At 34.7% G+C, this 16,828-nt stretch overlaps 2 protein-coding genes across 3 annotated transcripts in view; both read left to right on the forward strand.

Annotated features, from left to right (window-relative positions):
• The first annotated feature begins 8,124 nt into the window (after nt 1-8,124).
• LOC131145401 (rust resistance kinase Lr10-like) overlaps nt 8,125-16,828 on the forward strand; it is a 41,649-nt gene continuing 32,945 nt past the window's right edge. The window contains exon 1 of one of the 2 annotated variants that reach the window (XM_058094423.1): nt 8,125-9,120. The gene's annotated coding sequence lies outside the window, so the exon portion shown is untranslated. The remainder of the gene's footprint in view (nt 9,121-16,828) is intronic. The other variant, XM_058094424.1, reaches the window with a different exon arrangement.
• LOC131145400 (cysteine-rich receptor-like protein kinase 46) lies at nt 8,176-14,000 on the forward strand. Its single transcript, XM_058094422.1, has 7 exons — nt 8,176-9,034; nt 10,249-10,272; nt 10,362-10,391; nt 11,254-11,274; nt 11,370-11,411; nt 11,506-11,535; nt 12,632-14,000. Exons 1-7 carry the CDS (start codon nt 8,176-8,178, stop codon nt 13,789-13,791), a joined length of 2,166 nt encoding a protein of 721 aa, XP_057950405.1. The 3' UTR covers nt 13,792-14,000.

Consider the following 16,828-nt stretch of genomic DNA (forward strand, 5'->3'; position numbering starts at 1 on the left):
AGACGACATTCAGAATATGGTATGGTCACTATGAATTTCTAGTTATGCCGTTTGGATTAACGAATGCTCCTGTAGTGTTTATGGATCTGATGAACAGGGTCTTTCACCAGTACTTGGATCAGTTTGTGGTAGTATTTATTGATGATATATTGGTGTATTCGAAGAGCCCAGAGGAGTATGAGGAGCACCTGAGTATAGTGCTTCAGGTATTGCGAGAGAAGAAGCTTTATGCAAAGCTCAAGAAGTGTGAGTTCTGGTTGGAATAGGTTACCTTCCTTGGACACGTTATATCCAGGGGTGGTATTTCTATTGATCCGAGTAAGATTGAGGCGGTAGTAGACTAGGTACGACCAAAGAACGTGCACGAGATCAAGAGTTTCCTAAGATTGGTTAGGTACTACCGCAGGTTTGTTAAGGGCTTCTCTAGGCTGTTAAGCCCATTGACCAAATTGACTAGGAAGGGAGTGAAGTTTGAGTGGTCTGAAGAATGTGAACAAAGCTTCCAGGAATTGAAGCAGCGTTTCATCACTGCGCCTGTGTTGACGATTCCTTCAGGAGAAGAAGGGTTCATAATTTATAGTGATGTGTCCCATAAAGGGCTCAGATGTGTATTGATGCGGCGAGGAAGAGTGATAACCTATGCCTCCCGACAATTGAAAGAATATAAGGAGAACTACCCTACCCATGATCTGGAATTAGCAGCGGTTGATTACGCGTTGAAGATTTGGAGGCACTATCTATATGGGGGTAGGTGTGACATATTTACTGACTATAAGAGCTTAAAATATTTCTTCACGCAGAAGGAATTGAATATAAGACAGAGGAGATGGTTGTAGCTAATAAAGGATTATGTCTACACTATCAGCTACCACCTAGGAAAGGCTAATATGGTCCCTGATACTTTGAGCCGGAAATCAGTGGATTCATCTGTATCTGCAGTTGAGATTCAACATCAAATCCAAATGGATCTAGAGAGGCTCAGTGTAGAGCTGGTAGAGGGCGATCACCAGGCATTCATTGTTGACTTGGTTTTGCAGCCAACTCTACATGAGAGGATTAAAGTAGCTTAGAGGAATGATGCAGAACTAGTAGAGGTTATGGGAAATGTGACAACCCGAATAATAATGGGATTTAAATGATAAAGAGGAAAGGAAATGGAAATAGTAACAGAAGGAGGAAGTCGACGACATTGTATTTTGGAAGGAAAAATCGAAGGGAATCATCAGGGCTTCATCGACGATGACTGAATTTCATCGACGAAGAAGACTGAATTTCATCGACGAAGACTAAATTTCGTCGACGAAATTATTGAAGGATTCATTGATGAATGACGTGGCTCGTCGACGAATTTAGTTTTATAAATACAAAAAAATCTGGATTTTGTTACTTCACAACTAAGATAACCCACTCTCTCTCTCCTCCTCTTGGTGCTCTCTCTCTCTTTCATCATTTTTGGGCCAGTTTTACACTGGATCAACAATCCGAAGTCACCGCAACGCTCCTGGGGAAGTTCTCTCCAAATCTACCAGAGCGGATCGTCGGTGAAAGCAAGTTGGAAATCATCCCTGAGTTGAGGTAAGACTTTTTAAGCCAAAGTTGGTCTTACAGTAGTTATAAGAAATGATGTACACGTAGAACTATTGAAGTTTAGTACTATGAGTTTTCAGTTTCAGGGTATTGATCAGGAGATCCTACGGGGGTTAGGCTACGATATTTTAGGGACTTTCTCAGTACCCGGGCAAGGGAGTAAATTAAAGCAGTTACTTTCTTGCAAATTATTGTTATTTATGAGAAAAGTTATGTTCAGGAAAAGCATATATTTTATCTGTATATAACGAAGGAAATGTACGTTTGAGAAAAATACTGTTATTATGTTGAAATGTATATATATGTATGAGATGCTAGAAACTATGAAATTAGAATACAATGAATGGGATTTATACAGCAAATGTGTGGCATGAATATTATTTTACATGGAAAAATATTATTGTACGATAATTATACGAATGTAGTATAATTTGAGAAATTATAGAAGTATACAATACATTATGATTCTGACAAATATACGATTAAATGATTATTTTCAGAATGACGTATATATATGTATGATACCAGCACAAGGCCGTGTGTATGTATGATTTCGGCGCAAAGCCGTATCGGCGCAAGGCCGTATGTATGTATGATTTCGGCGCAAGGCCGTATTTATGTATGATTTTCGGCGCAAGACTGTATTTATGAAATGTTTAGCACAAGGCCATGATTATGAAAGATGCTATATTATCATGTACTATATGTTATCAGAACCCAGATGTTAGTTTAGTTCAGTTTCAGGAGCTCGGTACTGTAGCTATTTATAGATCAAATATCTATGTTCAGACTTGTGCTAACCACCCCAGGAGGGGGTGGGGGATGAATAGTCGATGTGGCTTGTAGTGTAGAGTTGTAGACATCCACCTGGCAGTGTGGACCAGAGTGCGGCGGGCCCATCATACTTACAGACATATTTGACTCGGCAGTGGTCGGCCAACCATTGTCGGGTCTCGCCTTCGGGCTGCACAACCCGTCATGGGGGGTAATACATGACATTAGCTAACTATTCATCCTGGGTATATTTTCAATATTACAGTTATAGAAGATGTTTTATGTACGTTATGAGTTATTAGCAAATATGAAAATATATAATTATTTCGTATGATATGATAAATGTTTTCCGATTTATGAAATGTACTGTACATGTACAATTGCACTAAATATTCATGTTGCCAAACAACTGTATTTAGTTTATTTTCCTTTACTAAGAGGTGTCTCATCCCTAAAATTAATATATTTTTCAGGAGACCTTGAGTGACCGGTGGGTCGTGGCCGTCGTTGAGTTAAGAATATTACCCCTCTAGGAGGGTAAGATTTTGTACTAGGGTCAGAATTATTTTGTGTTTGACCCTAAAGTCATTTTGATGTTTATGGGAATGTATAAAATACAATTTTATGATGTGTAGTAAATTCTGGTATTATGTTTGATGGATAGATGATTTCAATTTTATGATTGCTGCTACTTAGGTTTCCGCTGTGATTGACAGGTGTCCCCGTTACCCACGGGTTCGGGTTGACTTTTCCATGTATTATGTTACATTTTTATATTCAGAAATTGAGGTCTCTACAGGAAAGGTACAGGATGGTCAAAAACCAGAGTTCAGCATCTCAGATGATGGAGCCTTGAGGTTCCGTACCAGGTTATACGTTCCTACCGACCTGAGATCAAGAAGGTTATCCAAGAGGAAGCGTATCAGTCCCTATATACTGTACATCCAGGTAGCACTAAAATGTACAAGGATCTTCAAGAGTCCTTCTGGTGGAGCAACATGAAGAGGGAGATAGCGAGTATGTGGATTAGTGTTTGACATGCTAGTAAGTGAAGGCTGAGCATCAGAGACCGGAGGGATTATTGCAGCCATTTCACATTCCTAAGTGGAAGTGGGAGCATATAGCGATGGATTTCGTCTCAGGATTGCCTCTGGCATTATATGGAGAGGACGCTATCTGGGTAGTTGTGGATCGACTAATGAAGACTGCCAACTTTTTGCCGATCAGAGTTAGCTACTCCATGGATAGATTAGCTGAGTTATATATCCAGGAGATAGTTAGGCTCCACAGCGTCCCAGTGTCCATAGTTTCAAATAGAGACCCACAGTTCACATCTCATTTTTGGAAGAGTCTGCAAGGGGCCATGGGTTCTCATTTGTCGTTTAGCACAACTTTTCATCCTCAAACAGATAGACAGACGGAGAGGACGATACAGAATCTAGAGGATATGCTGTGAGCATGTGTGCTGGACTTTGGAGGTCGTTGGATACAGTATATGCCACTGGTTGAGTTTGCATAGAACAACAGCTACCAGGCCAACATTGGGATGGCACTATATGATGCACCTTATGGCAGGAGGTGCCGATCCCCGTTATACTGCGCTGAGGTTGGAGAGAGACAAATATTGGGGCCAGAGCTGATACAGCAGACTCAGGATAAAGTCAGACTCATCAGAGATAGGATCTGAACAACACAGAGCTGGCAGAAAAGTTATGCAGATACTTGCTGGTGAGAATTGGAGTTTGATGCAAGAAATCACGTGTTCCTGAAGGTGGCGTTGATGAAGGGAGTTATGAGGTTCGGGAGGAAGGGTAAACTGAACCCTAGGTATATTAGACCATTTGAGATTCTTGAAAGAGTGGGTCTAGTTGCCTATCGTTTAGCATTACCACCAGTCCTATCTAAGATCCATGACGTATTCCATGTTTCTATGCTGAGAAAATACGTCTCAGACCCCTCCCATGTGATCAGATATGAAGCACTAAAGTTGGGAGACACTTTAGCTTATGAGGAAGTGCAGTGCAGATTCTTGGCTAGAAGGAATAGGAGTTACGTACAAAGAAGATTCTACTGGTGAAAGTTTTGTGGCGCAATCATGCAGTTGAGGAAGCTTCCTGGGAACTAGAATATCAAATGTGCCAAAGATATCCACACTTATTCAGTGGAGCTTAGAGTTGAGCCAGTCAAATGAAAAGAATAATATTATATATTTTTGTTTGTATAGTGTAACATAGGATAGATAGGGTTTTTAGTTTTGAAATATGAATGGCTTTGGGAGAATTTTGGAAAAATTATAATCTCCTAGAACCCTCATTGTAACCACAATTTCTAGTGGGACGGAATTTTCGTGGGGTCATCGTGGGCAAAACCCTAAATTTGGGGTACGGATTAAGGGGCTTATTTTTAATTAATTAGGATTAATTTAGAAATGCTAAAATGTTGAGCATTTGGAGTTGAAGTAGGATTTCTGGAATTTAGGGACCGGGTGAGCGCTACAAGTGTAATTTTTGGACCCGTAGATAAAATTTAAAAAATTAAGTGGGGCTATTAGATGTTAATTTAAATATTAATTTGAGGTATATGGAACCTAGGGAAGGTTAAATGGGTATTATTTTGGAGAAATAGATTAATTAATTTGGAAAAAACGTAAATTGCAAGAGTTGAATTTCGAGCGCCAAGGGTGTGGGATTTGGGGTTCTAACGAGACTCTCAGTAAATCAGGTAAAGGAAATAAATTATAGCAGTATTTTTTAGAATTATTATTTGAATTAATATGTGAAAATGAGCATATGATATTTTATCTGAAAATTATTATGATATAAATATCAGATAAATTGTGTGGCATTTGAGTGATTGTAAATTGTGATATTTTGGAGTGTAAAATATAACGATGAGTAATTTCAAAGAAAATATTGAAATGAGAATTACTGATGTGATTAGTGAAAAATAATGAAATATGGTATTTATATGTGAGTAGAAATGTTTTGCCTGAAAAATGAGATTTTGTGAATTACTGATATTGGAAAATAATGAAATGTGGTACTTATTTGTGAGTGGAAATTATTTGCATGAGATATGAGTTTGTACAAATTGTTAATATGAGTATTTTGGAAAAATGTGAAAAATACGTGAAATATGATATATGATATTACGAGATAATGAAATATGCACAGAAAATGATAAAAATATTTATATTGAACTATATTGTGATATACTGGAATATGATTGATGAAATGTCAATACCACATAATGAATGCGGGTATGTGGTGGCAAACCCTGTTGGATGGTTGTGATATTGAGCACGGTATTGTTGCTAGTGATTTTAGTGCAACCACACAGACTTTTAGAGCATGTGGCGTGACAGTCGACTATGCCATTTTGTAGGGTTGTTGGGCCACCTAAGTCGAATCAGGGTTATAAGCCGGCTAGTCGTACTACAGACGCGATATGTGATATGATATTTGATCGAACCGGGTCGGCCAACCGTGGTTAGATCCAGCCTTCGGACCACACAACTTTGACCCTGGGGGGAAGCATGGCATGGATAGAAAAATCCTCAGACTGGCCATAAGTTACAGACGTGATGTTGGTATTTGATATAAAGGATACTCATGAGCTGGAAAGTAAAATTGGAAATGGAAAGTGAAAGAATGATAAAATTAGCTAGAATGAGAAATGAAAGAAAGAATGGAAATTGAGAAATAAAGAATGTTAAATATTAAAAATGAACTGTGTAAGTTAATGACATAAATAATTGAGGCAAAGTGAAACTCTCCGCCTGAGAGCTTACTGAGTAAGGTGAGTGTATCAGATGTGACCATGCCCGGCTGCATAACGTGTTAGGATAGAGGGAAGGTACCTATATGGGCGGGTAATCTTCCTTATTCTTGGGAACTTCGCGGATAATTATGTGTTGAAATTATTCAATTTAAGAAATGATTTTAAAGTTTATAAAAGTTTGTGTTGTAGATCTATATGAGTATGAGAATGTGTATATCAGTGTATTTTCTTAGATTAAACGATGGTTTGAAAAGTAAAGCATGTTATAACTGAACTCATATGGCCACACACTGTAAATAATTTATTCCTTCTTTCTATGATGTGTCTCACCCAATTTATCTAAACTTTTTTAGGGAATAGAGACCGACCGGCTAATAGAACTCCGTGATTGTAGGGAGTTAGAACCCCGATATATAGGGTGAGTTTGGACTAGGGTTGTATTGTTTTTAGGTATAAGATAGTATTGTATATATGTGTATATTGATACTCTAGGTATTGTATTCTGACTGATATGTATATATTGTCTTCCGCTGTTAGGTTGTATAATAAAATAACTTTTTACCCGGTACCCAATGTGGGTCGGTTCGTATGAATGATAGTAGGATTGTTGACGTTGTCGATTTGTTGGTGTTGTGGATGACGTGCAATTATTTATTATTATTGAAAAAAAATTGTACGAAAATCGGGACATCACAACCTATGTCCACGGAGCACACACCATTTGCAACGCCCCAACTTGGGTTTTCCAGGGAGCACTGCGTCTCTCCTCCTCCACCTGGACTAGACAACAGCGGGGCGGGCCTTATCAGACTAATGACTGGTCCCACAAACCAGCACCTATCCTTTTCAATATGTTTTGTCCTCACTCACACACTTCCTGAGAAAACTTCTCAGAATGTCACCCATCCCAATATTGCTCCAAGGTAAGCACGCTTAACTGTGGAGTTCTTATGAGAAAGCTCCCGAAACGAAAGGTGCACCTTGTTGATATGGGTAATAACATCTAATTTTTTAAGTCTTTCATCCATGGGGTATCACATTCTCCCCCACTTATAGAACGCAACGTCATCATTGCGAACCCACATTTCCAAACCCAAGCGATGTGAATCTCATCACACTTCCGGCTGGGTGTTGTCTCTGATACCATTTGTAACACCCCAACCTGGGTCTGTCAGAGAGTACTGCATCTCATCTCCTCCACCTGGACCAAACAACAGCGGGGCGGGCCTTATCGAACTAATGACTGGTCCCACAAACCAACACGTGTCCTTTTCAGTGTGTTTTGTCATCACTCACACACTTCCTAAAAAAACTTACAGGAAGTCACCCATCCCAATATTGCTCCAAGGCAAGCACGCTTAATCATGAAATTCTTATGGGAAAGTTCCCGAAAAAAAAGGTGCACCTTGTTGATATGAATAGTAACATCTAATCTTTTAAGTTTTTCATCCATGGGGTATCATACCACAGCACTATATTAGGAGAAAAAGTACAAGAGGAGCCACACTGCTCAACTCTCTCTGTCTCTCTCTCTCTCACCACAACTCTCTGCTCTCTGCTCTTTGCACACAACACAACTCTCTTCACGCAACTTACACAACTCACAGCTCACTAGAACCCACTCTCTACTCACAGCACTCTACTGCACACACGCGCACACACACACACACACACACACACACACACACATATATATATATATATATATATATATATATATATATATATACACAGGGAGGGGAAAAATTCAAAGACGGTGGCTGCAGTTTCAGCAAAGTCTGCAGAGTAGGTGGCCGCCGGTCTTCGATGTCCAAGTTAGCGGTTGGGCTAGTGCGGCTATCGGTGACTCCACACCTACAATCTCAACATGAACATGCTAAAATTCAGATTGCAGCCCTACTTTTGTGACCAAAGAAAGCCATTAGAAGAGGAATGGTCCAAGTCTACGACTTATATATGGCATATTGATATGAAGAAATTATCAATTGCGGTTGTCTAATTATACCGAATGTTATTTTCCCCTTCACTGCCCTCATGATATCGATGATGAACAATATCCTCACCGTCTTCATCCTCCTCGGATTTCAACCTGGGATTTGCGAAATAAGCAGCGGCAGGTGCCAGCCATCGTCGTGCGGGAACATCCCAAACATAAGTAACCCCTTCCGGTTGAAAGGTGATCCTCCCTACTGCGGTCACCTCAGCTACGAGCTCAGCTGTGACCGCGTTCACAATCGCACGCTCTTGCACTTGAAGCCAATTGGAGAATTCTATGTGCAGGAAATCAATTACAGCAGCTACTCCGTTCGGGTGGTGGATCCCGGCGTCTTCATCCCTACTACTACTACTACCCTCATCCCCAACTGCTCTTCTTCTTCTTCTTTGCCCCTTCATTCTCTTCCCATCTATAACCTCAGTTACGGGGAAAAAATGCAGTACACTATAAGACCTCATGCGAGCGACTTCTATTACGACGAAGACTATGTCGAACGTGTAAAGCAGTACGAAGTTGTTACAGTGATGGAGTGTGAAGCCCCGCCGGTAACTAACCTTACCATTTACAAGTCTCCTGATGATGATGCTGCTGCTGCTACGCATGCTCCTGTGTGCAATACTAATCATAATGGCACCCCCGGTTCTTCTTATGCCGTGTTTGGAGGCTTCAGACCGTCGGATCTGGACCCCTCTTGCACTATAGTAGTTCAGACAGTGGTTGCCTCTTACGGCCGATCCATCGACTCCACCTCCTTCTCCGGTATCCACGCCGCCATGGCTTACGGTTTTGAGCTCTTCTGGTTCTCCCTTTACTGCGACGACTGTCTGCGGGGAAGACGCGGCTATTGCTACCTCTCCTCCACGAATAGCCTCGCCTGCTCACACTATTTTGAACCAGGTTTGCTCTTGAGTAAGATTAATTTACATTTTCCGGCTGGAAATTAAGATCGGGTTTGGTGGAATTAATTAAACCAAAGAAGGAAAGTGAAAGGGAAAGAGAAAATGGATGAAAGTACATCCATGACCGAAAAAAAAAAAATTTAAATACTTACCCTGCACAAGAGGCTTGAATTTGGAGTTATATCATATTTAAATATGATATAATATAAAATTATATTAATTTTTTTTTAAAATTTATCTAAATTCAGATAGCAAACAAAGCATGTACATGATATGTTAGGTCAAATCCAATTCAAATACAACACATGGTTAACATTAAAGAAAAAAAATATATTAGATGCATTAGTTGTACACACAAGAATCAAAATGATTTCATCATTAGTGTATATAACTAAAATAAGCAATATTAATTTATTTTATGCATATATTGAAATCATGTTGATTTCAATTTATACACGTGATATACTTGATAATTTATTGAAAACAAGTTGGACATAGTGTAATAACATGTGTGTCATGCTAGATAAAAAAAATAATCATAATGATAAAAAATAAGTTATAAACGCAAATATATGACGAAAATAGAATAGTTTTGATGCATGCTAACTAATGGACCCAATATTTATAATAATTTTGTACATGCATGTAAGTATGTATGGAACTATAAAACAAGAAAAGTTTTTTCCCATTTTTATTTTAATTTTTTTAAAAATAAAATAATTAATAGAACAAAATAATAATTTTAATTAATTAAATTAACATATATATATATATATATATATATTGTTTTCATCCAACTTTGGACCAATTACTTCAATCAAAGTGGGAGGGAAAAGGATTTTTTAGTATTAAGATTAATTTACAATTTTAGAAGGTAATTATATGGTGCCATTGAGAGAAGGAACGAAAAAAGGGAAATATTTAGGAGTTTGGTTTCTTGACCATGAAAGCATGTCTTGAGAACTTTATGTTACGAAATAATGAAGCAAGAAAAGTTTTTTCATATTTATTTCCTTTCTTCTAGAAAAAGATTAAGTGAATAAAATAAAATTTTGATTAATTAAATTATTAATTTTCCTCACATTTTCTTCTCTTTAGGCTAAATTACTTTAATTTAAGCAAGAGTGAAAGTTTTTAGTATTTATTTAGAGCTCATTTTCATATTTATATAAACAGTAACTTCTTACTAACATTTATTTATTGAAAATGTAGGCTTCTGGGGTTCTTTACTAAATGGTATGGACTCTCTCTCTCTCTCTCTCTCTCTCTCTCTCCCTCATCAATAAACCTTATTTTAACCTTTTTTTTGTGTCTGTTTTTCACAGTTATTATGGCGACATTATATTCGATAATAGGTAAGACATACATACATACATACATATATATATATATATATATATATATATTTACATTAAATATTGTCCAGATAGATAACTATTTAGTTGTTGGTTTTGTGAAATAAGCTTAAATACTAAGAAAAATAAAAGCCTTAATAACCTTGTTAATGTCATTTCATAAATATCTCGTCATTAATACCATAAAAATCAATGATCACACTTTCTATTTCCATGTACAAATTCTTATTTGTGTTAGATTGCAAGAAATATTTTTCTAAATTTGACATTACATAATAATTTAGTGACATATATTTTTAACAAAATGATAAGATTTTGGTATAATTATATTTTATTTCGAATGTTTATAATTAACCAATTGCATTATTTTTAAATTTTAAATTTTTCAGAGCAATATGTTATATTGTATAGATTAAAATATGATTGAGTTAGTTCTTATGAATGACAAAAGTTTAAGATTAGTGTTAAGTTACTATGTAATAGAGACACATAAATATAACCCATTTTGTTATTAATTTGTGTAAATATAACAATCTTATCATGTATTTATATTTCCATAAGATATTTTTAAAAGTAAAGTTACATATTATTGTCTAATAGAATGTTCCTTTTGACAAAGCATTAAAAACATTGAAGCATATTTTTATACGAATTTGTAAGTCTTAAGAGTCATAACATGCACATTCATATATTTTATGTCATAGAAGAAAATGGAATTTAATTTTGTGTAAAGAAATTAAATTTTAATATGAACAAATTATATAACAATTTAAAAAAAGATTCAATATTGTCTGTGTGTGCCTATACATATATACAACGATTATGCCAATGTTCTTACATTGTTATTTCTTGGATAATGTAGGTCTCGAGAGATACTTGTGGGGTAATGTACTCTCTCTCCCCACCTTCCTAATAATTAAATTTCATATTGAATTATGTTTGCATTCTTATGTTATTAATCTTTGGAAATTAATACAGCTCCATGGTCAAACACGACCATTTATGTCCCAATCGCATATAGTAAGCGCTCTCTCTCCCTCTCTCTCTCTCTTTGAAGCTTTCAAGAAGTTACTAATTCCAGCTCTAATTTAATTACTTTTTTTTTTTTTTACAGGAATTTTGCTAATTGGACTTTGGATAACCAGTAAGACATTCATCTTATCCCTGACTATCAAACTTAATGATGGAGAGAGTTCCAACTGAACATGTTTAGTTTCAAAAAGGGGTGTTTGGAAGAATGAAATTTAAGCCTTAAATTTGGGATTGGACAACTTTGAGCAAAACAAGAACAAAGTCATACTTGCTATTTAAAAAAAAAAAAAAAAATAGGTCTAAGGCTCCTGTACTTCCAACCATAATATTCATTTTCTTCAACCAAAAGCATACAAAATATATTTTAAATTAAAAATACCATAATAAAAAATTTATAATTATTTGCTTAATTATTGTATTTTAACAAGAATTATTAATATAAATTAAAAATATCATAGTGAAAAAATTTTGTAAATAGCTTTTATTCTAATTATAAAATAAAATTTATACAATCACTTTATCTTATTTTTATTTAAAAATTATAAATAAAATAAATAATTTAATCAAAAAATTAATTCTGAAGACTAAAATGTTGTAATAATAAATTGTTCAAATAATTAAAAACTTTAGTATTTTATTTTATTTTATTTTATAAATAATTAAAATTATTAATAAAAAAAATGAATAACATACACAAGCACATTTTTACCTTAAAAGTGCTCCCACTAAAATCACCTGCACTAAGATGAAACTCAACGCTCATTAGCATCACTAGTTTGCTGATGTTACGACTAGAGGAAACATAGAAACAACATACATTCTTCATGAATCAACACAATTCTTCAACATGTTGAATATTAAAAATAAATATCCACTGAATATATAACATTCTAATATAAGTTCTTATCAAGTACTCTGAATCCAAATTTTAAAATATAAAATAATGGATTTGTTCACAACCTACCTGATATTAAATCTATTGGGATTACATTTATATCAAAAGTCAAAACACATACAAAATAACAACAAATTCAAAGAGATGTGCCAAAACCTCAAACTTGAGCGATGCAAGATGTTGGAATTCACAATAAGAAGCTTCATGTAGTAGTATGGAGAATGAATTAGTATAAAACAACCAAATTAATTGAAAAAGAAAATAATTGATATAAGTCTTCCTTACTATTTCTTTTTCTAAATTTCTTGAACAGGAGTATATTTTGCAATAAGGATTTTTTGCGGAATTCCATGTGTGTTTGCATTTTTTATCTACAAGTTTCGGAGGAGGCACTTGTCAATGTATGATAATGTTGAACAGTTCCTACAAAATCAAAATAACCTCATGCCAATAAGGTACTCTTACTCAGAAATCAAGAAGATGACCAATAAATTTAAGGACAAACTAGGTGAAGGAGGTTATGGCTCTGTATATAAAGGAAAACTTCGCAGTGGTTATGATGTAGCAATAAAGATGTTGGGTAAATCCAAAGCTAATGGGCAAGAATTCATCAATGAAGTCGCTACCATTGGAAGGATTCATCATGTCAATGTTGTCCGCCTCATTGGTTTTTGTGCAGAACAATCTAAGCGTGCTATTGTATACGATTTTATGCCCAATGGGTCTCTTGAAAAGTACATATTTCCTCAAGGAGGAAATATCTCCCTAAGTAATGACAAGATGTATGAGATTTCTTTAGGCGTGGCTCGTGGGATTGAATATCTACACCGAGGATGTGCAATGCAGATTTTGCATTTTGATATCAAACCCCACAACATCCTTCTTGATGAGAATCTCACTCCAAAAATTTCAGACTTTGGGCTTGCGAAGCTATATCCAACAGATGACAGTATTGTATCTCTTACGGCAGCAAGAGGTACAATGGGATACATGGCACCAGAACTATTCTACAAAAACATTGGTGGCATCTCATATAAGGCTGATGTTTACAGTTTTGGAATGTTGTTGATGGAAATGGCAGGTAGAAGGAAGAATTTGAATGCTTTTGAAGAGCATGCAAGCCAAATATACTACCCTTCTTGGGTATATGATCAGTTTAGTAAAGGGAAGGACATAGAAATAAGAGATGTCACAGAAGAGGAAAAGAAAATCATGAAGAAAATGATAATTGTAGCTTTGTGGTGCATACAAATGAAGCCTAGTGATCGTCCTTCAATGCACAAAGCTGTGGAGATGCTTGAAGGAACACTTGAAGCATTGCAAATGCCTCCCAAACCTTTCATCTCTCCGCAAGAGATGCAAAACGAGGATAATGGAGTCAACACAAGCCAACCAAAGCTACAAATGCCACTGAGTGGTTCTATAGATTCTATAAGCTTAGATATTATTGAAAATGATACAAGTAAAAATTAAGGAGTCTAGTATTGAACATTGTGCAAGATATGTCAGGAAAAGCCAACCTTCTCAATCTACAAAAGCAATTAATTCTCTCAGTATTTACTTGGACCAAGTGTCTTCAATATTTCTTGACTATTGAAGCCAATGTTGCCATAATAAGGAAAGTAAATGACAAGCACTTTGTATATTATCCCTCTATTGCTTGAAATTTTTATTTTCAGAAACTTGTTCCAATTCTCCTTGTAATTAGGATGACAGCATAATGGTCATTTTGATTAATGACTACACATAGTTTATAATTTTGTTGAACTTATAAGCAAAGTTGATCTTTCAATCTTTTGGTATCTGCTAAGCAGGGTAGATTGGGCAAGTTTCCTTTTCTTTCACAATAACCTCGTAGTGAAAATTTAAGAAGCGGATGAGCTACTCTGTTTCTTATTAGTTTTTGACACCCAAAAGAAAATTTGATTTTCAGTGGTATAATGTTGATGGTGGCAGCGGCCACCAACTATTTGATTGGTCTACTTTGGGTTTTTTTTTGGGTAAAAGAGCATCTGTTTGAGGATTCAACTTAACCTTCCTTGTGTCTCTGTCTTGTTAGTTGGATCCAAGTGTCTCTTCGTCTTGTTTTCACTGTATTCGGGTTTATACTTTTATTAATTTGCAGCTAGAATTAGATTCAAAGAAGAAGATTATCAACTACATTGGAAGGAAACAATCATCGGCACTCGTACAAACCATGCATCAAACACCTGGTGTGCACCCCGAATATTTCTAAGCAATGCTTTGAATTAAAGCCCAAGTATTTCTCGAAAGTGAATGAATTAACAGAAAGAAGACAAAATTCTCTTCAGAAAAATAGCCGTCGTACCTGCAATATACAGGCACAATGAGTTATTCTTCATTCCTGCCTTCTATCATCAAACCATTCCATTGTCAAATGATCTGATCATATTTCAGACAGTAGATCAAAATTCCCGAGATGGTAGGTGATGATTAATCCGGCAAGGGCAACGGCTCCACGGTGTTTTAAGGCTTCTCCCATGCGCACAATTTTATTATTCTGTTTGTGTTTGTGAAACACAGACCAAAGACGAATATAGTTTTTAGAAATTATGAAATGTGTTAGCACACTAGTATAGGGAATAAACATAGTTTTTTATTTTTACTGAGAAGAATGTATAATTTACTGTAATTTCTATTTAGACAATTAGGTTCTTTTTTAGTTGTGAAAAATAATTTCTATTTTATTTGTAGTTTTTCAAAAAATAAAAAATAAAAAAATTCAACTTATTTTTCAATTTTATGGAATTTGTATAAAAATGAATCATTAAAAATTTTGTTCCTATTTTCGAAATAATTTTATTTTTATTTTTAAATATTTCAAATAACTATAAAAATGTCACATTATTTTCTAATTCTCTGAATTTGTATAGAAAAGCAGGTAAACAATTTTTCATTATTTTCTAGATTTTAAACATTTTACATAATTTTTAGTAAATTTAAAAAGTAAAGTTTGATTATGTAATTATTTAAAAATCTAGAAATAAAAAATAAATTGTTGTTAAACAAATTTTTTATTCTCTACCTTTTTAACTCAAAATCTTGAAAATTCATAAATTTTATTTAGAAGGGCCAATACACACACACAAACACACACACACACACACACACACCACATATACATAAATAAATGAATATTAATTTCTTTTTGAAAAAAAAAATTAACTTATTGGCATAGAAAGAAAATTTGGATTTTCAAATAGGATTTTCCTTTCCTTTTAACTACCACATATTTTTTTAATTTTATTTTGCAACTTTTGCGGCTTAAACCAAAGATAAGAGGAATTATCACTCACCCATCAATTGTTTTGCAGTGATAAATCAAAGCATGGACGTTCTTTTGTTCCACAACAACACAATTTAACTTGATTTTTATCGATTGGTTCAACACTCAACATGAAAATTATACTTTATATCATTTTTTATGTTCAAGCTAGCATCACACCTAAGTAACGATAAATATACTTATTCTATTTATATCTTTTATCATTTCTCACAACTTAAGAAAATAAAAAAATTTATTTCAAATGCTTTGATGCTATGAATATATATATATATATATATATATATATATATATATATATAATAATTTGGGTGTGTGGTATGAGAAGATCATCTAAATTTTGCATGTGGACATCAACTTAGACAATTTTCTTTTTTTGAAAAAATTAGTTAATGTTTTATAGTACGTCGGTTTTTTTCTTAAAAAAAATATAAGAAATATAAATATAAATCACATAACAAAGAAATTTTCACTTTTGTTGAGCAAGCATTCCATCAAAGTCTTGGATATGTATATTTTTTCATTGTTTTTTGCAACTAAAAATAAAGAAAGAAAAAATTTCTTTTTCAAATGCATTAATGTGGTGAATAGAATTTTTTATTAAAAAATTGTAAATTTTGCTATAATTTGAGTGGGTGCATGAAGGGATCACCTAATTTTTGTAAGGGTAGATGAATATGGATAGTTTACTTTGTTGAAAAAATTATTTAACCTCTTGAGTTACATGCCTTGGTTTTAAAAAGATTTAACCTATTTGCTTAGTTGATTTTGTTCAAACAGCAAATAATTTTTGTGATTCCAAGGTCTTAGGTTCGATCTATTCCCTACTTATGGTTTGCCTGATAAATTATTAGGGATGCATCAATGAGTGGGTGACAATATTTTATCTTCCAATTTGGTGCCACTTGGATAAATCTGAAGGACTTATCCAGGTTGGAGTTTTGGCTCATAAAAAAATAAATTACTACTATTAGTCTTGGTGGCTACGTAATCATGTTTATTGTGTTTTGATGATATTACCTATTTGTTGTTCCTAGTGCATTCCATATTTCCAAATCATGTTAAGTACAAGTAAAAAATACATGAAGTGTTGGATCAAAGACAAAGATCGTACCAAGAAGACGTTCAAATAGGAAAGATCAAAAGGACACTCACTCAAAATGGATGGTAATATGTACAATACTCAAAAGTTCAAACTCCCTTTCA

Source organism: Malania oleifera, chromosome 13 (genome assembly GCF_029873635.1).
Source record: "Malania oleifera isolate guangnan ecotype guangnan chromosome 13, ASM2987363v1, whole genome shotgun sequence".
In the NCBI taxonomy this organism is placed as follows: domain Eukaryota; kingdom Viridiplantae; phylum Streptophyta; class Magnoliopsida; order Santalales; family Ximeniaceae; genus Malania; species Malania oleifera.

Coding starts and splice junctions, on each gene's coding strand:
- LOC131145400 (XM_058094422.1), top strand. CDS start 8,176: ATGATATCGATGATGAACAATATCCTCACCGTCTTCATCCTCCTCGGA. Junction 9,035..10,248: donor CTCACACTATTTTGAACCAG/GTTTGCTCTTGA, acceptor TTGAAAATGTAG/GCTTCTGGGGTTCTTTACTA. Junction 10,273..10,361: donor CTGGGGTTCTTTACTAAATG/GTATGGACTCTC, acceptor TGTTTTTCACAG/TTATTATGGCGACATTATAT.